Source organism: Bolinopsis microptera, chromosome 4 (genome assembly GCF_026151205.1).
Source record: "Bolinopsis microptera isolate Bmic1 chromosome 4, MBARI_Bmic_1.0, whole genome shotgun sequence".
Taxonomy (NCBI): Eukaryota; Metazoa; Ctenophora; class Tentaculata; order Lobata; family Bolinopsidae; genus Bolinopsis; species Bolinopsis microptera.
This window is the reverse complement of record NC_087075.1, coordinates 6,051,157-6,075,501: the sequence shown is the minus strand read 5'-3', so window position 1 is coordinate 6,075,501 and position 24,345 is coordinate 6,051,157. Positions and strand designations below refer to the sequence as shown.

Here is a 24,345-nt window from a genome sequence, read left to right as displayed (position 1 = left end):
GACACCCGACACGGATGTGTGCAAAATAGTATAAGTAACTCAAAATAATAATAGTATGCTATCAATTAGTGCCTAGTGGGATATGTACATGGTGAAATTAACAATGTACTTGGTCAGTTCAGCGCCGCGTGCCAACAATTAGCTAATTCGGATTATTCCGCAAAATAACTTTGCGCAGGTAGTCACGTGGGCGATTACAGTGTGTGCAGGCAGGTACGGTCGCTCGCACGCTCGCAGGTACGGTCGCAAAGCTACCATATACAAAAAAAAACCTCGTTCGCTAACCCTTGTCCTTGACTCTTTTGTGCCTTCGGCACTTTGAGTCATGGATCGGTAAAAAATTATGTGGTGTGTCCTACATCCGATTTAACACTAAAGTTAAATAAACACTTTTGTATTCCTCTATATTTTTGAACAGTTGTAACATTGAACTGTGCTCCTAAAATTGTTTCTAATTCTTAACATTGTACAGCCATGCTCATACCCAAGAAGAACAGGAAGGCAGTGTTTGAACACCTCTTCAAAGAGGGAGTTGTCGTGGCTAAGAAGGACTTTAATGCCCCCACACATCCTAATGTTAAGTCAGTGCCCAACCTTCAAGTAATCAAGGCCATGCAGGTTTGTCAGCAGAGTTCAAGTTTATGATTTCCTGTGAATTCTTTCAATTTTTCTCTTGATGAATATAAGCCACTCTCGTCGTTAAAGAATGAAGTATTCAGGCAGAATCATTTAAACTAACAAATAACATTTCAGTCGCTCAGATCTAAGGGATACGTCAAGGAACAGTTCGCATGGCAACATTTTTACTGGTATTTGGAAAATGATGGAATCACTTTCTTGAGAGACTATCTCCATTTACCACAAGAAATCGTTCCTTCTACCTTGAAGCGACCCACAGCTCGAACAACGACTGCCCCTCCTAAACCAAAGCCACAAGGTTAGTTTTTTTAAGTATGGTTCGCTGATGAAGATTCTAATTGCTTAATTAAAATTTAAACTTCACATGTCTTAACTGGTTTATTCTTTATCTAATAATAATTTACTCTTTTAACCTTCAGGAGCTCCTGCCGGACCTAAATCAGATGATCGTGATGCCTACAGAAGCGCAGAAGGCAAGAATGTCGGTCCCGGACAAGGATTCCAACCTGAATTCGTAAGTCTGCTCATTTTTGAAACCTCGTTTGTTTGCTTCCATTTTACATGATGATCAATAAAGGCTTAAAAATCTGAGTGAATTCCCGTTTTCAGTACTGAAACAAGTGTTATCTTAGTTGGCAGTTAGAGTTATATTGCTGATTGTAAAGGCCGCTTGACAATAAACTTTTGGGAGCGGATTAAGATCTAGGCATTAACTTGACTTAGCGCTGCTCTCAAAGTACATAATTTTCACAACAGTATTTTAAACGGTGTCACATAACTGACGAGAGTCTTTGGTAATCTGATTCGAGCCCCAGTATTGTCTAAAATATTTCCTTGTGTTTATCTGCTAATCAATTTATGTTTCAGAGAGGAGGATACGGACGAGGTGCCCCACAAGGCCAATAAGATTCATTTTATTTATGAGTTTTTAATTATATAACAAACCTTGTTTCATTGCTTTCAATTGTACTTTTCTTTGAAATGTTCTCAAAATTATGTATTTTAAAATTTACTTTTTCTCGCAATTTGATTTCTTCAGGATGCACCTGATGCCTGAGGCTAAGATGTGATTTTATTATTTGAATTCTGTAAGAGCACGCAATTATTCGAATTGTATTCATTTTAACGTTGCCCGACATAAGTGTTGGACATTTCTGGATGTATCCATGCTGGCTGCAGATGTCAAAGATGCTGGATCAGGTTCAGAACTGGTAAAAATAGACAAGTCCAACATAATGCAACTAAAAATTCTGAACGCTTCCATCCTCCCGATCCACTACACTCCCAAATTCTATCAGTATGTGCTACAGAACCCTAGCTGCAGCCGATTGGCCATGTGGTATGGAAAGTATGTGGGAATGGTATGCTGTAAGGTGGACTCAAATATCCTCTATATAATGACACTGGGGTGCTTGGTACTTTATCGTAGAAAGAAGATAGGAACAAAGTTGCTGAACTTTGTGTTGGAACTTTCAAAAGCTGAAAAATGTAGTGCAGTTCAGTTACATGTTCAAAGTTCAAACAGTGAGGCTGTACAGTTTTATGAGAAGTTTGAGTTTTATGTGAAGGATAACATAGATAACTACTATCGATATTTAAAACCAACCAGTGCTCTGCTGCTAGAAAGACTTATAGTCCCTTCAAATTCAGAGCTGCAAGTAATGCAAATGGTTCCTTCTGGAGAAGATGAAATGGATCATACAGAAGAGAAACTTGTAGAATTATCATCAGATAAATGAGATTGTCGTTGTAGCTACTCTGACTAGCCAAACAGTTTCATCCTTCTTTCTCGACGGAATAAATCGCCCAACTTTTATTCTTAATTTATGTTAATAAATGATAAGTAAATAACCTCTTTAGATTTATGATACGTAAATTTTGGTTCAACTGTTATTGGTATAGTTTGAATTTTATTCAATTTATACGTATGACATTAATACTTAATATCATAAAATTATGAACATTATACTTAACCGTTTCAATTTCTCAAGTATCACTCTTTAATCCACGCATTCCTAAAGTAGCCAGAATGACCAAGAAGAGACGTAATGGAGGACGTAACAAGAACGGTCGTGGACACGTTAAATTCCTGAGATGCACCAACTGTGCCCGTTGCGTTCCCAAGGACAAGGCTATTAAGAAGTTCATAATAAGGAACATAGTAGAGGCTGCCGCACTGAGAGATATCGGGGAACAGAGTGTTTACAAGAGTTATATCCTGCCTAAGATCTACGTCAAATTGCACTACTGTGTGTCTTGTGCTATTCACAGTAAAGTAGTAAGGAACAGGTACGTGGACTTTATAAACTGTTACTTGGATCTTTTCGTGAATATTGTCTTCCTAAACTAAAGTAACCCTGCCTTCAATTTTTGTTCAAAATCATTAAATAAACCCCCACATAAAACTGTCATAATTAATTAAATGTCTTGTTAATTAATTAAATGTCTTGTTACAGGTCCAGAGAGAACAGAAGAATAAGGACCCCACCTGTCCGAGGACCACCTGGAAGACAGCCCCAGCAACAGCAGAAAACCAACAATTAATTCATGATGGCTTTTTAATTTTATTCTAAGTTGTTCATATCCCTTTTATTGCTTCGCCTCCTTATTGTTCAGCAATATGTTTGAAAATGTGCTGTGATCTGCTGTAATAATTTTGAAGACTCGTGATTTTAAGTACCGATAAGCTGATTCTACTACTAGTATGATAAGACTAAGTTGCTTAACATTGAAACCTAAACGGAATATCACATTACCCTACCCCAACTAGCTGATGAGCAGTTCTGACGACACTCTCCTACAACAAAACCCCACAACACGACACGTGCTCCCCAAACAACGCGCTTACTACTCATCATCAGACGACAGTGCAGCGCCTACCACCCCTACACGCAGATCATCTGACCGAGTTCAAGTCACCCGATCTCGAGTTAGTTCACCGTCTTCTTCAGAAGAGGAAGGAGCGTCCAAACGTCATGAGGAGGAGCACCGGGAAAGGAGAGTAAAGCGGAGTCAAGAGAAAAGCTCCAATCGGAGAAAACATGCCCGGTCCTCTAGTTTCGTGTTCGATCACCCCTTGGTGCACCATGCCAGGACCAGCTCCTACGCCATGTACCAACAAAGTGTAGGTAGTGTGATGATTGTTGGTTTTGTGATATTTCGTGCCAATTTGGCGAACATAATTTTGTTTATTTGAGCACGGTTTAACTTTTCAATAAAAATACATTGACTGATCCTCTAGAATCATGTTAAAGCTGGGTAAAGCTATCATGGACTATTTCTCTGAATGAAAAGTTCATTGTTCTTTCGAAAATTATGCACTTGATTGCCGATTGAATCCCTTGAGCACTGAGCACTGTGTGTATAATTTGTTCTAACTAATTAAATACTCAATTAATATAATGAATGCAGGTTGACATAGCTCGGAACACAATATCAGAACTAGACTTACCTGCAAGTAGTTGGTGCGGCTTCTTTGCAGCTGCCATGTTAGCAGTGACTTTGGGGGAAGTTGTTAAAATCAACAACGCTCAAACTAACCCTTACATGGTAATTAGATTGGTTACTTTTATAAGTAAATACACTTTTATAAATGAATAGATTGGTTAATTTTATAAGTAAATAAACTTTTATAAATGAATAGATAGGTTACTTAGACATTTTAGCGTGTTTCTCGTTTGAATGTTGCTGAAAACTTACACATGGCAGATGTAGTTTTGGAGCGTGTATGTTTCACTTTCTGATACAATAATATTGTCAGTCGAATGCTACCTCTACGCTCTAAGATAACTAATATATACTAACGAACTAACACCCTGCTGACGAACTAACACCCTGCTGTTTTCAGGACGAAGTATTCCACGTGCGCCAGGCGCAACACTTCTGCGCAGGAAACTGGACAGTATGGGACAGCAAGATAACTACGCTACCTGGCTTGTATTTACTGAACGCAGTTATTGCACATTGTGCAGGGTTTATGACTGGTAAACCCAACATTGAGTATTGCTCTCTGGAAAAACTAAGGTTTGTCCACTTGTGGATAGTTTTTGTCTTGAAAATGAAATTTAAGATTTCAATCTGATGTTGTGTATTAAACGGCAAACGTTCATTCTCCGTGATTAGTTGTATGCAATTTCTTAGTTATGATAATTAATGTTATCTCTTTTTTCAGGTTTGTCAACATAGTGATGTCAGTATTGATATTTGTAGTTATGTACACGATATTCAGGAAGCTATCTCGTCGTTTAAAGGTAAGTTCGTGTACTTATTCACACTGCTATATTGAAGTGTACTGTTGACAGAAATTATCTCTCATTTCAAAAACTTCCAGTCAAATATTACTCCTTTTTTAGATAAAATTATCTACTAGCGCGGTATCTTATGAATTTTTATTTTTCAGGATGATCCCGGTTTAGGTATACAGCCGATACACCGAACATGCTGCATGATGAACAGTCTGGTGCTGACTTGCTTTCCTTTACTTTACTTCTACAACCTTCTATATTATACTGATGTTGGAAGTGTGTTATTTGTATTAGCTAGTTACAGTTGTTCTATCAGAAACCATCATCTGAAATCTGCCATGGTAAGTGAAGACGAGGGCCGGTCACAGTCTAGTCGCTAAATGTGTCACGTAAACGTAGCGCGCTGAGCAACTTTATCTGTGTAATGCACAGAATTCAAACATTTTCGAAGCATAAAATTTTGCGCGCACGCGCGTTTTAACATCCACCACTTGTTTTAGCCGTCTTATGTACATTTGACCTGCCTTTCCATACCATGATTATAAATCCATCCTCTGCTATTTTCAGCTGGGCGCCATATCAGTTTTATTTCGGCAAACAAACATTATATGGGTCGGCTTTACCGCTGGAACTGTAGTTATTAGGTCAGTGGTAAAGATAAAGCCTTCTTTGTCCATCTCTTCTCAATTACCGTTTCCTCCAACTTTGACTAGAAATAAGCTCTCCTTTCTGAGCCTTAACATACTTTACTTTTAGGGACATCGAAAATCGAGGATTACTAGAGCATTGCGATGATTTCTTCTCTCAAATGGAAATAGCTGTTAAAGTAATATTGAGATATTTCTGGCAGTATCTGCTTTTACTCCTACCTTATCTGATGGTTCTCGCTGGATTCGGTGTTTTTATTGTCTTAAACGGTGGTATCGTTGTCGGTAAGTACTCATTCCTAACAACTTGACATATTTCTGGGATATTATTTCCTAATTGAAATTGTGTCAAAAGTTATAATTTCGAACGTGTTAGTTCACTGACATTTTTCAAGAATTACCCGCACTTAAAGTTAACCCTGTTCCTACCCTCAGGTGACAAGAGCGCCCACACAGCAGTTCTACATTTCCCTCAGTTTCTCTATTTCCTTCTCTTCCTTACTGCATTTTCCTTACCCCACATGATCCAACGGCTACGACACAGTCATCTCACTGTACTTTACTACGTTTTTAAGTGAGACAGTTTCTAAATTCCCATGCATCTTGCTTAATAATTACATATTTTCTTGTTAATTTAATGTGCTCAAATTTGTAACTTCCATCCTAGTTCACCGTTTCACCAGTTAAATGATATTAACTGTTATCTCAGGCCTGTACACGTGTTACTTTTCTTCATGAGTGCAGTTTTGGCTCTTTACTTCTTCCGATATGAGCATCCCTATCTTCTGGCTGATAACAGACACTATACATTTTACATCTGGCGAAAAATCCTGAAGTAAGTTGGTTTGTAAATGTACCTTCTAATTTAATTTTTAATTATAACACAGGGGTTAATGGACTTATTAATTTTCATCTCTCACGGCATGTTGGATTGATAAAATTTGCCCAACCCCTCCCTTACATAACTTATGTAATTTTTAACAAGTGAATTAAGTACTTCATATCTAGTTCAGTGTAAGTAGTGTATTAAGTCCCCAATCTATCTAACAAATCACTTCAGTCGGACGTCCTACACAATGTACTACCTCCTCCCGGTATGTTTCTACACATTCCTAAACATTGTGGCCCTCCTTTCAACGGTCCACTCCAAGTTCTTCACTCTGCTCTATTTCCTCTGCGTGGCTAGTCAGATTGTACCGCAGGGCTTGCTGGAGTTCAGATACTTTATCCTACCTTATCTGCTGTACAGGTGATTAGGGCTAATATTGGATAATTAATTACTTAATTATCGGTAAATTGATTAGTTAAAGTGTTTTTCGAGTTTTTTTTGTCGATTATTATTATTATTAATTATTTTCTGACTTATTATTTTCTGACCTTTAAGAATAGCGATTGTTGAACCTCTTTAACAATCGCTATTCTTAGAAGTCAGAAAAAATATGCTCAGCTTCGATACTAGGTACCTAGTCTCATTGAATATAAATATAAGATTATTTTCAATATTAGTCGAACGTATGTCTCTAAACAATAAATACTCCTAGGCTGCACGTGCCGCAACACTCGTGGGTGGTGTTATTCCTGGAACTCTGTCAGTACACCGTGATTAACCTGGTCACTGTCAAAATCTTCCTCAACAAAACTTTTGACTGGGAGATCACGGATTCTCTAACTCCTAACCCTCAGCGATTTATGTGGTGACGTCATTAATTACCATGGTTACGTCATTAATTACCATGGTGTCGTTATCTAACACTGTTTTAGAATAATTTTGGGCAACTGCTAATTAAACGTTTGATGTCTGGCTGTAATTCATAAAATTGGACTAGTTGAATAATTTTGCGTCGTCATCAAACACCCCTTGTAAGACGGTTTTGTATTAAATTTACTGTATATCATGTAGTGTTTAAATTCATTTTGTCAGATTTTTTTGGTTGATTATGATATTTGATTGATTTTGTGATTCCTATTTCCTCTTGATATTGCTAATGTATGTTCAGTCGTCCTTTAATTATCAAGCTCAGCCCAGAGTATGGTATCAGAAATACTTATTTATGGTTTTCGATTTTGGCCGGAAAATGCCCATTTACTCAAATGGTCATGAGCACCGCATCCCTATTTTCATCAAGCACCTTGGGTACGTAGGTGTCATGCCAAGGCTCCCCCAACTTCACGCATTTATATTTGTCCAAATGATTCCTTGATCATGGAAGGATGTTAAATTGTTAGTGATTATGAATAAACGTAAAACAAGCAATTTTAATTCTTGTAATTAACAGTAACAAAAATTTTATTTTGTCAAAAATTTGATATATTTTCATACCTTCCTGCCTTGTGCCTTCATTTTTACATTCTGGGCCGTGAATCATTGTTTAGTTTGGTTTTAAGTTTAAATAATGCGTTTTCGTTGTAAATGAGTCATCGTGAGTGATTAAGCAAATTTATTGCAACTGTAACAAATTTACTTGACCAAGATGTAGCCAATTTCTGCCGAAGTTGGGGACAGAAAGAGGCTAAAACTTAGTGCAGAATCAATACAAGTTATAGACATATTTTAATTTGACGTTTCAAATTGGATACGCTTTCGGTGGAGATATATCTAATTGTCTAAAAGCCGACTCCGAGCTCGTGTTGCATAGTATAGGGGAGTCCTTGCAGATCGCACTACTGATCACAAAGGGAAGCCTAGATTCCAAGTTCGTATATTATAATTAAGGATCAGGTGCAGTGGCGTAACGTTCAGTTGCCTGTTGGTGCCCCCTCTAAAATTGAACCGATACACGTTGCAACCCCTTTTCACACTCCGGCCGTCCGTGTAGCAAAAATTGAACAAATCAGATTATCATGTTTTAAAGGATATGGGATACGCCTGTAAAATCTCTAAGGGGTCGTTCACATATTACGTAATCAGCTGAAGGGGGGGGGGGGGGGGGGGGTTTCCGAATGATTACGCTAGTGTAATTTTGACACAATAGCTATTATATTATATTATTATTATATGTGTAAAACTGATTACGGAGGGGGGGGGGTAAAAATGATTACGTAATATGTGAACGACCCCTAATGTCAAAAAAGTATGTTTCTAGAGCAAAACTCGCAGTTTTGCTAGTACCGTAGATAATTGTTTTTCCAAATTGTCTCACATTCAAAGAACGATTTATAGATTCGGCGGGGTCCTTTTGCCTTCGTTACATCACTGGTTAGGTGTGGACTACGAAAAACCAAAAATAACATTGAACATGAAAACTTACAAATTTCGGAAATATTTTTACAGGATTAATTGATTGTTTTTTACGGATGTTGTAGCGCGATGATGGATATGATGCGTCACTGGGCCGCGCCGCGTGCACTCAATAATGTTGATTCACGATGTCAATCCTTCGCATCTCGCCGATCTGCATACGTGGTTGCGAGAAGCATTATTGGATGCGCGCGCGCGACCCAGTAGTGCATCGCGCTACAATCAATAATGCTTCTCGTTAGATCGGCGAGATGCGCTACTGGGCTTCGCCGAGCTGCGAAGAACTGACATCGTCAATTAAAACGGATGTTACTCTTCTAAATTTCTTCGAAGTAGCGCGCCCTATTGCCTATAGAGGGGTCGTTCCTTGTAGGTTTACTTGTATCACGTTGCGACCCCCACGGTCGTTTCACTATCGTCCTGACGATACGAGGGGAGCCGCGCACTTCGTGCGCGGTGGGTCATACAACGTATGACAAAGGTTTACAACCTACCAGGACGCGCGCCGAGTTGGACTCGTCGACGGAACAAATATTTACGAGTATCACCCGTTAAGATGGTTCCTGGAAATCCGGAAATTTTGGCAGAATTAACAAAAAAAGTTTCATTTATTTCAACTCTTTGATTACACAAAGCAGCCCTTTTTGATTTTCCGGAGTGCACAAGAGGTATTCAACATAACGGCAAACGGGTGATACTCGGTACGCGTCTTGGTAGGTTATTGTAGGTTTACAACCTACCAGGACGCGCGCCGAGTTGGACTCGTCGACGGTCTGTTCCAATATATGGAACAGATATTTTACGAGTATCACCCGTTAAGGTAGGTTATAAACCTACAATATACAACGTGTAGCAGGGGGGGCAACGCCCTAAAAGGCCCCGATTTCTAGGGCCCTTTTTGGATTTTCGATGCGTCTAGGTATTTAGGTTATTGTAGGTTTACAACCTACCAGGACGCGCGCCGAGTTGGACTCGTCGACGGTCTGTTCCAATATATGGAACAGATATTTTACGAGTATCACCCGTTAAGGTAGGTTATAAACCTACAATATACAACGTGTAGCAGGGGGGGCAACGCCCTAAAAGGCCCCGATTTCTAGGGCCCTTTTTGGATTTTCGATGCGTCTAGGGCCTTTTGGGGCCCTAGAATTAACTTCAATTTCATCAAGTTTGATATATGCTAAGTGCTTTAATGATATTATCTGACTACTTGCACAGTACTTTTATGTTTATTTGAGTGTATTTACATGGAGATTATGGTCCATAAACACTATCAAATAGTGGTCAGGGTCAAAAGGCCCCGATTTCTAGGGCCCTTTTCGGATTTTCGATGTGTCTAGGGCCTTTTAGGGCGTTGGCCCCCCCCCCCCCCCCCCCCCCCCCCCCCCCCCCCCCCCCCCCGTAGCAACTAGTTACTCTGTAAGTTTAGATTCCTGTATTTTGAACGAGTACTTAAATATAACTACTAAACTTGTTCGACACTTATGATTCTCTACAACATAAGAATGGCAGTACGGAGTAAGGCATAGTGGTAGAGGGATAGATTAGCCAAAAAATGGCTTACGTCGTACCCAATCTACAATTTTCGTAGGTTCTTGTTTCCTTTTGTTCAACAAAAAAAACAAACACTTAAAATAGAGAATAATTAAATAATCTTAAAATAAAATTACATTTGGACTCGGCCAAACTGAAACGCGGGGTCGAATCATGAGAAAACCTGTATTTTGTTACCGGAAGCTAATTGAATGTAGCTGTAGCTGATTATATAGGTAAGATTCAGCTCATTAAAGTAGCAAATTATTAAAAGTTCAACTGATGTCAACTGTGAGAAATTTGTCCGAAAAAGTCAGTTTCTGAATCGTGGAATGGGAGCTTTTCTTTAACGTTGTTCGACTGAAAATAATATTATCATAGCGCAAAGTCGTGGTAACATTTTCATTTTGATAGCTTATTATCAATTTAATTATAGTGTTTTGGGTTAGCATAAGAAAAATGAACTTACTATAGCTGGTGATGTCTATTGAATCTGGTAGTTCCCCAATGTTGACTTCGAATCTGTCCTGAACGTCGTTGAGGATCTTAGCATCGTTCTCGTCGGATACGAAAGTGATGGCTAGACCTTTGGTACCGAACCTTCCAGCTCGCGCGACCTGTGATTCAATTGGGTGAATATTTGAATACTCTTGATATTATAATCAATATTATAAATATTAACCAAGACAACCCTCATGAAAAAGTTGCTGTGAAATGAAACGAAGATGTTTCTAGATTAATTGATAAATTAACTTAATTGGTTAACTTACTCTGTGAAGGTACATGTCGGAATCCTCAGGCATGTCGTAGTTGAAGACAATGTTTACTCGCTCGATGTCCATACCACGGCCAAACAGGTCTGTAGCTACGAGGATTCTCTTCTGGAAATCTTTGAACTGTTGGTAGCGGTTCAACCTGAAATTGTTGGGTGTTAGTAGGCCAGGTAGTTAAACATCGAGTAATTGGATAAAGTGATCAGCATTGCTCTAGAAGCTTTAAAACAGGAAAAAAGTAAGTACGGAATTGAAGAAACCGCTCATTTAAAGATCCGATGAGTGTACCTCTCTTCTTGGCTGAGGGATCTGTGGATGCAGATAGCAGGGAAGTTCTGTTCGGAGAGAAGCTGGGTGAGAGCCATACATCTCTGTACGGTCCTGACGAAGATAACAACCTGGTTAAACTCCAACAGATCCAGAAGGTCGAATAGTTTCCTGTTCTTCTCGCTCTCCTTCAGTTTCACGTAGTATTGTTGGAGTCCGTGAAGGGTGAGTTTGGTTTCGTCGTCCACGAATACTTCCAGAGCCTGGTGGTTAGTGGGATTTAGTGGGAGTCAGTGTGAAAGTGTGCAGCTGAAATATTTTGACGGTTAGTACAGGTCTGTGCGCTGAGAGGGGTGCCATCGGCAGCGTTCACTTTCTGATGTCTTTTCTTTGTCACGGTGGATGAGGCTGTCTTTAGCACGACGCCGTAAATACAATAAAACTGGATTTCAATCTGTAAACCCAAAATCTAAATCTTCCTGCTGTCAAAACAAATCAACAACTCCCCATTTATGAGTTTATCAGCATGATCTAAAATGGAAACATCAGCATACAACCACCACTTATCAAACAATATCAACAACCAACCAACAAACTTTCTCAGGTATTATCATGTTAACATCGTCTCGATAAGATTAGAAACTCCATATTATTCTTAAAGGCAAGTGGAGGAAATTAACAGAGCTATCTTCAAATCGGGAACTAACTCACGAACCTAACTTATAAATAAAGATCATCACTTTAACACCTCACGACAACATACGTCATACCTATAACCATCGTCACTATCAGGTTAACTTTCACCAAATCAATTATATGAAATCTTATATCAACTTAAATCAAACTCTAATAAAGATGGAGTGATGCTGTAAGAATGAATTTCGCAAACCACACGACCAACTAAACTTGTGAATTCTCCCACAGTGGACGCTGCTCCAATCAATATTCAATTCAATGCGGAGGGGAACTCTGTTAATAAGAGAACTGGAAGAGACTATGGTAATCCTAAGCTGAAACTTCCAGTAACAAGGGCATTGAGAGGTTGAAGCACGTAAGGCTGCGTATCCTAGACTCGATCAAATAGAACAGGAAAGGTACAATGAACGAGGAGCGGTCTTCACTAAGCGGTTGGCTTCAGTCTGACGATGCTCTCCCCTTCGCAAATGTAACCGACAATTATCGTAATTCTTTAGATGGTATGGATATATTGCCGATTTGTAGCTTTCTTGCATGTAGCAAATCGTGATCAGCTTTTCCAGGCGGATAACAAATTTATTCATCCTACTTTCGGGTGACTGGCCATTTTCTAAGATTGAGATTTACTGGGATACGAATAGGTCGCTTCATCCCAGGTCAAGTAAGATGCTCCATACACTCAGTATTTCCTAGATCTTGTAAATTTAGCAAGGCACGAAGAAATCGTTCTCAAAGGAGTGCAGCATGATTGAAAGAACATCTTCAGACTAGCTCGGCTGGTATCATAAATAAATAGCGAATGTAAGGGTCTTTGTCTCCGGTGAGAAATGGGTCCAGTGATCCAAGTTGACTTGATGGGGGGGGTGTCATGTCCGTCTATGTCCGCCTATGTCCTGTCCTTTTTGGATTCTATGAGACAACGGACGTGTTTTTTGGGACATTGGCGGACACGGACGGACATTGGCGGACTCGGACGGACATTGGCGGACTCGGACGGACATTGGCGGACTCGGACGGACATTGGCGGACTCGGACGGACATTGGCGGACCCGGACGGACATTGGCAGACTTGGATGGACATTGGTGGACATTAGCGGACAAAAATTTTGAGGACTGAAGAGTACTGAAGAGTACTGAAGAGTACTGAAGAGTACTGAAGAGTACTGAGGAGGATGGCTGAGAAGGATGGCTGAGGAGGATGGCTGAGGAGGATGACTGAGGAGGATGACTGAGAGGGAGGAGAAGGATCAGGAAGACCCAGGAGGAGGAGGAGGAGGAGGACCCAGAAGGAGGACCTAGGAGGAGGAGGAGGAGAACTGAGGAGGATGACTCAGGAGGAGGAGGACTCAGGAGGAGGACTGAGGAGGACTGAGAAGGAGGAGGACTGAGGAGGATGGCTGAGGAGGATGGCTGAGGAGGATGACTGAGAGGGAGGAGGAGGAAGAAGAGGAAGAGGACTGAGGAGGAGGAGGAGACGGACTGAGGAGGAGAAGGAGGACCCAGGAGGAGGAGGACCCAGGAGGAGGAGGACCCAGGAGGAGGACCCAGGAAAAAGCCCCAGGAGGAGGAGGAGGACTGGGGAGGAGGAGAACTGTTGAGGACTGATGAGGAGGACTGAGGACGAGGAGGAAGAGTAGGAGGAGGACTGAGGAGGGGAGGAGGAAGAGGACTGGGGAGGATCAGGAAGACCCAGGAGGACCCAGGAGGAGGAGGAGGAGGAGGACCCAGGAGGAGGAGGAGGACTGAGGAGGACTGAGGAGAAGGACTGACGATGACTGAGAAGGAGGAGGACTGAGGAGTACTGAGGAGGATGACTGAGGAGGATGGCTGGTGAGGATGGCTGAGGAGGATGACTGAGGAGGATGACTGAGAGGGAGGAGGAGGAGGACTCAGGAGGAGGACTCAGAAGGAAGAGGAGGAGGACTCAGGAAGAGGACTCAGGAGGAGGACTCAGGAGGAGGACTTAGGAGAAATGAGAAGGAGGACTGAGGAGAACTGAGGAGGAGGAGGAGGAGGACTGAATAGGAGGAGGAGAAGGAGGGGGACTGGGAGAGGACTGGGGAGGAGGACTGATGAGAAGGATGAGGAGGAGGACCCAGGAGGAGGAGGACTGAGGACCGAGGAGGAGGATGAAGAGGAGGAGGAGGACTGAGGACGAGGACTGAGGAGGACTGAGGAGGATGGCTGAGGAGGATGACTGAGAGGGAAGAGGAGGAGGAGGAGGACTGAGAAGGAGGAGTAGGAGGAGGACTGAATAGGAGGAGGGGGACTGACGATGACTGAGAAGGAGGAGGACTGAGGAGTACTGAGGAGGATGGCTGAGGAGGATGACTGAGGAGGATGACTGAGAGGGAGGAGGAGGAGGACTCAGGAGGAGGACTCAGAAGGAAGAGGAGGAGGACTCAGGAGGAGGACTCAGGAGGAGGACTTAGGAGAAATGAGAAGGAGAACTGAGGAGGAGGAGGAGGAGGACTGAATAGGAGGAGGAGATGGAGGGGGACTGGGAGAGGACTGGGGAGGAGGAGGACTGATGAGAAGGATGAGGAGGAGGACCCAGGAGGAGGAGGACTGAGGATTGAGGAGGAAGAGGAGGAGGATGAAGAGGAGGAGGAGGACCCAGGAGGAGGAGGACTGAGGAGGACAGGAGGAGGAGGACTGAGGAGGACTGAGGAGGATGGCTGAGGAGGATGACTGAGAGGGAAGAGGAGGAGGAGGAGGAGGAGGACTGAGTAGGATGACTGAATAGGAGGAGGAGGAGGGGGACTGGGGGAGGACTGAGGAGGAGGATGGAGGACTGAAGAGAAGGATGAGGAGGACTGAGGACTGAGGAGGAGGATGAAGAGGAGGAGGAGGACCCAGGAGGAGGACCCATGAGGAGGAGGAGGACCCAGGAGGACCCAGGAGGAGGACTCAGGAGGAGGAGGAGGACTGGGGAGGAGGAGGACTGTTGAGGACTGATGAGGAGGACTGAGGACGAGGAGGAGGAGTAGGAGGAGGACTGAGGAGGGGAGGAGGAAGAGGACTGAGGAAGATTAGGAAGACCCAGGGGGAGGAGGAGGAAGAGTAGGAGGAGGAAGCATCTAAATGTTATTTCCATTTTTGTCCGTTTTTGTCCATTTTTGTCCGTTTTTGTCCGCTCTATTTTTTGTCCGTTTTGAAAATATAGGGTACCGAACGGACAAAAAACATGATCCCCCTATAACAGCAAAAATTGAACATTTTATTTAGCAATTTAGGTGTCCATTTATGTAGGAGGAGGACTGAGGAGGGGAGGAGGAAGAGGACTGGGGAGGATCAGGAAGACCCAGGAGGAGGAGGACCGAGGAGGACCGAGGAGGAGGAGGAGGACTGAGGAGGACTGAGGAGAAAGACTGACGATGACTGAGAAGGAGGAGGACTGAGGAGTACTGAGGAGGATGACTGAGGAGGATGGCTGGGGAGGATGGCTGAGGAGGATGACTGAGGAGGATGACTGAGAGGGAGGAGGAGGAGGACTCAGGAGGAGGACTCAGAAGGAAGAGGAGGAGGACTCAGGAGGAGGACTCAGGAGGAGGACTTAGGAGAAATGAGAAGGAGAACTGAGGAGGATGAGGAGGAGGACTGAATAGGAGGAGGAAAAGGAGGGGGACTGGGAGAGGACTGGGGAGGAGGAGGACTGATGAGAAGGATGAGGAGGAGGACCCAGGAGGAGGAGGACTGAGGATTGAGGAGGAAGAGGAGGAGGATGAAGAGGAGGAGGAGGACCCAGGAGGAGGAGGACTGAGGAGGACTGAGGAGGACTGTAGAGGATGGCTGAGGAGGATGACTGAGAGGGAAGAGGAGGAGGAGGAGGAGGAGGACTGAGGAGGACTGAGAAGGAGGAGTAGGAGGAGGAGGACTGAATAGGAGGAGGAGGGGGACTGACGATGACTGAGAAGGAGGAGGACTGAGGAGTACTGAGGAGGATGGCTGAGGAGGATGGCTGGGGAGGATGGCTGAGGAGGATGACTGAGGAGGATGACTGAGAGGGAGGAGGAGGAAGACTCAGGAAGAGGACTCAGAAGGAAGAGGAGGAGGACTCAGGAGGAGGACTCAGGAGGAGGACTTAGGAGAAATGAGAAGGAGGACTGAGGAGAACTGAGGAGGAGGAGGAGGAGGACTGAATAGGAGGAGGAGAAGGAGGGGGACTGGGAGAGGACTGGGGAGGAGGAGGACTGATGAGAAGGATGAGGAGGAGGACCCAGGAGGAGGAGGACTGAGGACCGAGGAGGAAGAGGAGGAGGAGGACCCAGGAGGAGGAGGACTGAGGAGGAGGAGGACTGAGGAGGAGGACTGAGGAGGACTGTGGAGGATGGCTGAGGAGGATGACTGAGAGGGAAGAGGAGGAGGAGGAGGAGGAGGACTGAGGAGGACTGAGAAGGAGGAGTAGGAGGACTGAATAGGAGGAGGAGGAGGGGGACTGGGGGAGGACTGAGGAGGAGGCTAGGATGGAGGACTGAAGAGAAGGATGAGGAGGAGGACTGAGGACTGAGGAGGAAGAGGAGGAGGATGAAAAGGAGGAGGAGGACCCAGGAGGAGGACCCAGGAGGAGGAGGAGGACCCAGGAGGACCCAGGAGGAGGACTCAGGAGGAGGAGGAGGACTGGGGAGGAGGAGGACTGTTGAGGACTGATGAGGAGGACTGAGGACGAGGAGGAGGAGTAGGAGGAGGACTGAGGAGGGGAGGAAGAAGAGGACTGAGGAAGATTAGGAAGACCCAGGGGGAGGAGGAGGAAGAGTAGGAGGAGGAAGCATCTAAATGTTATTTCCACTTTGTCCGTTTTTGTTCATTTTTTTCCGCTCTATTTTTTGTCCGTTTTGAAAATATATGGTACCGAACGGACAAAAAACATGATCCCCCCTATAACAGCAAAAATTGAACATTTTATTTAGCAATTTAGGTGTCCATTTATGTCCGCCTATGTCCGCCTATGTCCGTCTATGTCCGCCTATGTCCGTCTATGTCCGCCTATGTCCGCCTATGTCCTGTCCTTTTTGGATTCTATGAGACAAGCGGACATAGACGGACGTGACACCCCCCCCCTTGATGAGGTGTTCTCCCCCTGAAAAGTTGGTGAAAACCGAAAACTAAGCGCCATTAAAATAGCTCTATAAATGTACGTGCGCGCCGAAATTGATGAAAGGTGATTTGCTTTCTATGATACGTGGTGCCAAAAAGCACAAGAGTTCGGCATTTAGAGGTGCTGCGCGCGCCAGACTATGGCCAGTGAGCTTGACGTTGATACGTCAAATCAAATTTCTTAGTCATCATAAACAAAGAGCTACCCTGATTGTACAGAAATAATAATTTGATCTTAAAGAGCCACCATCTTAGCTTATTTTATTTCTAGAGAAATTATGTTTTCTAGACTAAAGAAGTTACAGAAAGGCCTGTCCATTGAGATACTTACCCGTACAATAGTTACCGTTCGTTTGAGATCTTTGTCTCTACACCAGAGATAGTTGATGTGATCCAGATGTAAGTGGCTGAAGAAATGACTCCTTTAATGACAAAATGATGACAAGGACTGATGACAAGGACTGATGACTGAGGACACTCCACGGAAATGATGACGGATGGATTCTAAGTGAACACTTCCTCGAAACGACAAGATGGCAACTCAAGACTGGGTGACTGAACCATCAAACTTATCACAGAAAGTGAAGAACTCTTCATCATCAAACAACTAAACTCCGAAACTTGATGAAACACGTGATATCATCTCCTGAACATTTGACAAAGTCTGTGCTCCTGAGATTCTAAAAGGGGGTAAATTGGTGTAAAGGTGTACAGATCTCTCCACGCCATTTCATCACCAGATGTGGATCTGAAATATACTGTAAAGTGATCTGGATCTGCGTGTTGACCACTGAGATTAAACGGGAATACTTTAATGATCATATCTAGATATCATGGCTCTCATCTTGATAATATCAAGCCGGAATGAGAAACTGGGTTGAGGATAGCTGGACGTACATCTTGCATGAACTTTCGGCAGACGGGCCGGACTTCCTTGCTGAGGGTTGCGGAGAACATCATGACTTGCTTCTCAACTGGGGTCATCCTGAAAATCTCCTGTACATCACGCCTCATATCTGAAATAGTACAAGTTAGTTTCAGCTTTTAGATAATACCGGTACGGTTAACAGGTAAACCACGTACACTGCACGTTACACAATGAGATAGACTACAAGGTGTGCACTGTGCAATAACTTCCGGCTATAAATGTAACATACTCGAGAAAATGGAGGTATCTTTATGCAGTAGTACATTCCCCTGGCCTCTGTCTAGTTTACAGGACAATAAGGCATTTACAATATAATCACATTTTGTAACGATATGCAACATATCATTGTGTCTAAACAGAAAACTATGTACAAACAGACAACTAAACAGAAAACTGTGTACAAACAGACAACTAAACAGAAAACTGTGTACAAACAGACAACTAAACAGAAAACTGTGTACAAATAGACAACTGAACAGAAAACTGTGTACAAACAGACAACTAAACAGAAAACTGTGTACAAACAGACAACTAAACAGAAAAACACACCGAGTTGATCGAGCATCTTATCACACTCGTCCAGAACGAAATGTTTGATCTGTTTCAAGTTAAGAGACTTGTCACGTGCAAGAGCCAGGATTCTGCCGGGAGTTCCTACTACGATGTGGGGACAGTCTGTCTTCAGCCTGTAGCAGTTTGTTATTGGGTGGGGCTTTAAGAAAAAAGGCCCCTTGCAGAAACAACACAAATATGTTTCATAATGTAGAATTGCTGATGTTCAGTAAAAAATTCAAAAAAAAAGGCTGAAATTCATTTGAAACATTGAATGAGATCTGATTGATTTTCATCGATAGTACTTGCAATTGGCAATAACAGCAAATAATAAAGAGCAACTTTTAAAAGAGTTTACCTCTGTTTGTCCTTAATAACGGGCATTCCACCGAAGAAGACTCCCACTTTAACATTGCTGAGATATTTGGCGAACCTCGTGTATTCCTTTGAGATCTGGAACGCTAATTCACGGGTGTGACACATGACTAGGATACTAACCTGGGTATAATTGGGTTATTTAATTAATTAATTGGTATATATTTAGTTGAGCTACATATAATGGCTCGAATTAAAAAAGCATATCTTTATTAATACGACGTTGAAATACTTAACTAGGGACATATAAGATCCGTTAAAATTTTTAAACAGGACGTTAAACAAGTCATGTTGTACCTACAACACGGCTGTTATGATACAACATTTGTAACTAGATACTATTTGTACAACTAGCGTCTAGCACCGATAAAATCTTTTAAAAAGAATTTTAACATTTAGACAAACTAACTGACTGATTGACCTACATATCAAGACAATCAAACTAAGAAAAATATAGCAAAAACCCCATATACCGGCCCGTATATTTCTCAGATCTGCAGAAGTGATTATTTTCATGCATTTGACATTTCTAAGTGAAAACCAAACCCCCAATTTTCTAGAGTTTTCCTCTGGCCAAAAAATCCAGGTAAATCGGGATTTTACCGAACATTTTACTGTATATTTTTTGTACAGACAAAGACTGACCTGTCCATCAACTGGTTCGAGCTGCTGAAGAGTAGCCAAGACGAAGACGGCAGTTTTACCCATACCACTCTTAGCTTGACACAAGATATCCATACTCAGGATAGCTTGTGGGATACACTCGTGCTGAACTGAAATGTAGATGGCATATCAGATCTATTCTATTGTTGCCATGAACAGATAAAAACATATAATAATAAATACTTATCAGGGTTTCCCGGTCGGCGGTCATGGTGATAAAAATCATCGGAGGACCGTTCTAAAATTTGTAAAGTGGCGAAATTGTTAGAAAAGAAAATATGTGATGTCTTACCTTCGGACGGATGTTCGAAACCACAATCTACAATAGACCTCAAGAGTTCTGGTTTGAGAAGGAAGTCCCTGAATCCTGAACTGTGGATACTGACGTATGATCCTTTCACATCTTTCTTGGCAGGCTCTACTGCTCCTCCGTTGGCGGCCTGAATAATAGCCATGGGTTAACATTCCACTTAGATATCTAAAAGGTATTTAACAGTTAATATTCCAATCTCATATGTTATAGTTGAGTAGTCGACATAACGTATTTTTCTAAACGTTATTATTAACGGGGTGTTTTCAGCAAGGAAGACGTCCAGAAGACAGAGTCAGAGTTGCTTGCATGTTAACAGTTAGAACTGGTGTATGAAGCAGGAAACTGTACTATACAGGGTGTTTCAAAAATAATGTCCTGATTTTAACAAACAATAAAAATTTTTATAAAGGAGCAAAATGCCCATTATCGGTTGGCATTAGTTCATAAAGCTTACAAATTTAATTTTTTAAGCTCATTTGTTCCAGCGATTCAACTTTGTTAATTTTTTTGGCTCTGTTCCAAAAATTCGAATTTTGAGAAAAATGGGGTTCACAAAAAAAACAAAACTTGATATTGTGAGGACTTATTGGATTTGTGGAGGCAGAGTGACAAGTGCTAGGCGTTTGCTACAGCAAACTTGATGATAGGACAATACGATGTCTTGTAAAGAAGCTAGAAACTGAATTTACTGATTGTACCCTGATAAACACGCGTACGGGTAGGCCGAAATCTGCTCTTTCTGAGAAGAATATCAAAAGGGTGCAAAGAAATTTAGAGAACAGTCCAAGGAGGTCAACCAGAACACTTGGTAGGGAGCTTAAGTTATCGACAACTTCAGTTTGGGGAATTTTGAGGAAAGAGCTGAAGAAGTTTGCCTAAAAAATTCAAATCAAACAGACACAAACTCCAAAAAATAGAGAACAAAAGACCGAATTTGGCAGCATGATGGCAGATCGCATCGAATCTGACTCAGAATTCTTGAAACAGATATTTTTTTCAGATGAGGCTCATTTTCATCTGAGCGGTCATGTCAATCGCCAAAATTGTAGGTTTTGGGCAGATGAGAACCCCCATGCAACAGTTGAGTCGCCTATCACTAGAGAGAAAGTCACAGCTTGGATGGGGATCGGGTATCATGGTATTTTTCTCAAAATTCGACTTTTTGGAACAGAGCCAAAAAAAATTAACAAAGTTGAATCGCTGGAACAAATGAGCTTAACAAATTAAATTTGTAAGTTTTATAAACTAATGGCAACCGATAATGGGCATTTTGCTCCTTTATAAAAAAATGTATTGGTTTTTTAAATCAGGACATTATTTTTGAAACACCCTGTACATAGTAGGGACAGAAATACGGACTCAAGAATAAAGATAAACTAATTCCACTAATTAGCTTGATTAGTAGTCACTGCTCCATTAAGGGGGCATACCCCAAAACAGTGGTTTGTGCCGTCCAGACCAAATGACCTCATAGGCAGTTCAGTGACCTTCTAGCGCACCGTTTCCACACAAAAAAAATTATTTTGAGAATTCCCATTTTTGTAATCGAGCATTTCCTGGTTAAGAGTGCAATTTTCGGAAAAAATTATTTTGTGGCTGAGACGCTATAAGTTAATCATTTCTTGCGGTATCAGGTTGAAATTTTGCTCGCCGTTTATTCACATCTATGTCAAGGTGTGTGTAAAATCTTGATATCGTATCTAAAAAGGCTGGTGTGTTATGAATTTTTAAAGTCAAAAAGCTAAAATTGTCCTTTTTAGGCTTATTTTAACAAAAAGTCAGTCAGGGGAGATCGGATTATTTGATGCTTGACATCAAATTGTTCTCTGAATTCTGGCGCAGTTTTTGATGCCCTCAAAAATGTTTTTACTCATTCACCTTCTGATCTATTGGACCTCAAAGCCAAACAACAAATTTAGGCACATTTTTCGTTTCTAATATTTACTGATTTTTCTAAAATTTTGATAGGAATGTGCTAGTGACTTTTTGAAGGGTGCAAAATAACCGCAACTAGCACATTTATATATGAGTTATGAACAACAAAACACCCTATAATGCTTCCCTTTGAAGTTATGGGAGAAAATGTGATTTTTTATCTGCAAAGCCAAAAAATACGAAAAATGTGCCTAAATTTGTTGTTTGGCTTTGAGGTCCAATAGATCAGAAGGTGAATGAGTAAAAACATTTTTGAGGGCATCAAAAACTGCGCCAGAATTCAGAGAACAATTTGATGTCAAGCATCAAATAATCCGATCTCCCCTGACTGACTTTTTGTTAAAATAAGCCTAAAAAGGACAATTTTAGCTTTTTGACTTTAAAAATTCATAACACACCAGCCTTTTTAGATACGATATCAAGATTTTACACACACCTTGACATAGATGTGAATAAACGGCGAGCAAAATTTCAACCCAATACCGCAAGAAATGATTAACTTATAGCGTCTCAACCACAAAATAATTTTTTCCGAAAATTGCACTCTTAACCAGGAAATGCTCGATTACAAAAATGGGAATTCTCAAAATAATTTTTTTTGTGTGGAAACGGTGCGCTAGAAGGTCCCTGAACTGCCTATGAGGTCATTAGGTCTGGACAGATTTGGGTATGCCCCCTTAATTAGCCTAATTAGTCAGTTAATTACCTCGGTGGTGGTCTCGGTCTCCTCCTCTTCGTAGTCGAGCAGATCATTCTCAGCACCTTCTTCAGTCATGGCAGCCATTTCAGCAAGTGTTAACTACAATGCAACTGGTTAAAACATGAACACTACTTTGGCAAGACACAAATTGGGGATTTGCTTACATTAAGACACGACGAAATTGGTCAATTTAAATGTATATCTGCGAAGTTACAAAATAAAGTACTCTACAGTATAAATGTTATTTGAAAATTCTCCAATCAATCAGTGAGTGTAATCTATGTACAAAAAGGGTAATAAGTTACAAAGCTTACTAAAGTCTCTCCGCAAAATAAGAAGACTTATCAAGCTTCAAAAGATAATAGTCATTGATGGTTCTCATTATTTCTCATTAAATTAGGCGATTATCCATAACGATAAATTGTCTGTTTACCCCTGTTTACCAAGAGTCTCTGAGATCGTTATAAGACGATTAACACTTTCATTTTATCAGAATCCTAACTAGTGAGAGGCTCACACTTCAGAACCGAGGAACCTTTTCTGCTTGAATAGCTCTGGTTTGGAGTGTTCAGGATAATGTTTAGGATCTCCGAGCATTTTCCCTTTCAGTGGATCGTATGTTGACATAATAAGTGCGCCTCCAAAGGTAGCAACAAAGAGGTAGGCAACGTTAGCTTGCCTGAAAAAAAAACAATCATCAGTATTTATATATTTTAAATGATTATAAATAACTAATAAGTAACAAACACGAATTAATCAATTTATTGATGTTACGTGATGATTCGAGTATCAAGAAGGTATCGTCTAAATTGACAAAAATCGTATCTATGGACCACTTAGGCGAATTAAAACTCTCATTGCAGCAAGAAGAATGAACAGAAACACTAATGAATTCCTTGAAAGAGAAGAGATTTCTAATCCCTCTAATGTACTGTACATGCAAAATTGTGAAATCATCAAGAACTAAGCTATTAAGTTGCCTGATAATGCCACTTTCGGTGACGATATCTGAGGCGAAGGATATAGAAGAACCTTAATGGGAACTAAATTGATGGATTGGGCCAAGGGACCATCCCAGCTCGCTGATGACCTCAACCTATTAGGGCCATGACTTTGACTAGGATTGTAACTTTGAGTTGCGGTTAAGTTCATGCGAAGGAACGTACAAGAGAGAGATAGGATGATTTGATTTGAAACTTTTACAAAATAGCAAATATACAAATGTACAGCAAGTCACAGTGGGCCAGAATAGGGGGTCATACTATAATAGACCATCAGTGATCAATTTAGATCGTTTCAAACATTATTTTTTACTTCAAATCAGTTGAATATTGATTTTTAAACAAATTTTGGTCCTTTATAAGTCACAGAAAAATTTTTTTGGCTCATTCCATAGAAATTTTTCATGGCTGAAATGTAGGTCTAGAGGCATCCAATTAGAGTTTTTGCTAAAGATAATCGTTGAATGTGTTTAGAATGTTTTTAAATTGATAGTCCTGAGGCTATTGATCATTTTAGTTTTTGAATTATGAAAAAATATTGATCGTAGCCAAAGTTATGTCAAATTGAAACCAGAAAACTGGGCGCGAATGCCAGAAATTTCTGAAATTGTCAGAAAATACCAGTAAAATTCCAGAAAAATAGCATTTTTTGATGATATTTCCAAAACAGACCACTTTTTAGTACCCCATAACCTCATGGCACCAGGCCACGACATTGAGAGCCAAGAAAGATGTTCAAAATGG

General features: G+C 41.5%; 3 protein-coding genes across 5 annotated transcripts in view; 1 reads left to right on the top strand and 2 right to left on the bottom strand.

Annotated features, from left to right (window-relative positions):
- LOC134814478 (ELKS/Rab6-interacting/CAST family member 1-like) overlaps positions 1–24,345 on the bottom strand; it is a 75,910-nt gene that overhangs the window by 34,565 nt on the left and 17,000 nt on the right. The window lies entirely within an intron of this gene.
- LOC134814480 (putative Dol-P-Glc:Glc(2)Man(9)GlcNAc(2)-PP-Dol alpha-1,2-glucosyltransferase) lies at positions 3,408–7,926 on the top strand. Of its 2 annotated transcripts, none has more exons than XM_063822609.1 (11): positions 3,408–3,767; positions 4,051–4,188; positions 4,487–4,662; positions 4,811–4,889; positions 5,039–5,224; positions 5,451–5,527; positions 5,640–5,815; positions 5,966–6,104; positions 6,240–6,365; positions 6,591–6,779; positions 7,072–7,918. In XM_063822609.1, the coding sequence occupies exons 2-11, from the start codon at positions 4,126–4,128 to the stop codon at positions 7,226–7,228; spliced, it is 1,368 nt and encodes a 455-aa protein (XP_063678679.1). In that variant the 5' UTR covers positions 3,408–3,767; positions 4,051–4,125; the 3' UTR covers positions 7,229–7,918. The 2 variants fall into 2 exon arrangements, with proteins under 2 accessions (XP_063678679.1, XP_063678678.1); XM_063822608.1 differs by having other exon boundaries at positions 3,414–3,763; positions 7,072–7,926.
- Positions 10,398–22,795, bottom strand: LOC134814481 (spliceosome RNA helicase DDX39B). Its single transcript, XM_063822610.1, has 10 exons — positions 22,607–22,795; positions 19,945–20,092; positions 19,635–19,762; positions 18,973–19,112; positions 18,612–18,748; positions 18,032–18,150; positions 11,363–11,604; positions 11,072–11,216; positions 10,771–10,918; positions 10,398–10,661 (listed from the first exon to the last, which is right to left on the bottom strand). Exons 1-10 carry the CDS (start codon positions 22,682–22,684, stop codon positions 10,648–10,650), a joined length of 1,299 nt encoding a protein of 432 aa, XP_063678680.1. The 5' UTR covers positions 22,685–22,795; the 3' UTR covers positions 10,398–10,647.

Excerpts from the sequence above, each read along its gene's own strand:
- LOC134814481 (XM_063822610.1), bottom strand. The coding sequence starts at position 22,684 with ATGGCTGCCATGACTGAAGAAGGTGCTGAGAATGATCTGCTCGACTAC. Across the intron at positions 19,113-19,634 it reads TCGAACCAGTTGATGGACAG|GTTAGTATCCTAGTCATGTG; the intron begins GTCAGTCTTTGT and ends AATTATACCCAG. Across the intron at positions 11,605-18,031 it reads GCCGAAAGTTCATGCAAGAT|GCTCTGGAAGTATTCGTGGA; the intron begins GTACGTCCAGCT and ends ACTAACCACCAG.
- LOC134814480 (XM_063822608.1), top strand. Across the intron at positions 5,225-5,450 it reads ATCATCTGAAATCTGCCATG|CTGGGCGCCATATCAGTTTT; the intron begins GTAAGTGAAGAC and ends TGCTATTTTCAG. Across the intron at positions 6,366-6,590 it reads ATCTGGCGAAAAATCCTGAA|TCGGACGTCCTACACAATGT; the intron begins GTAAGTTGGTTT and ends AAATCACTTCAG.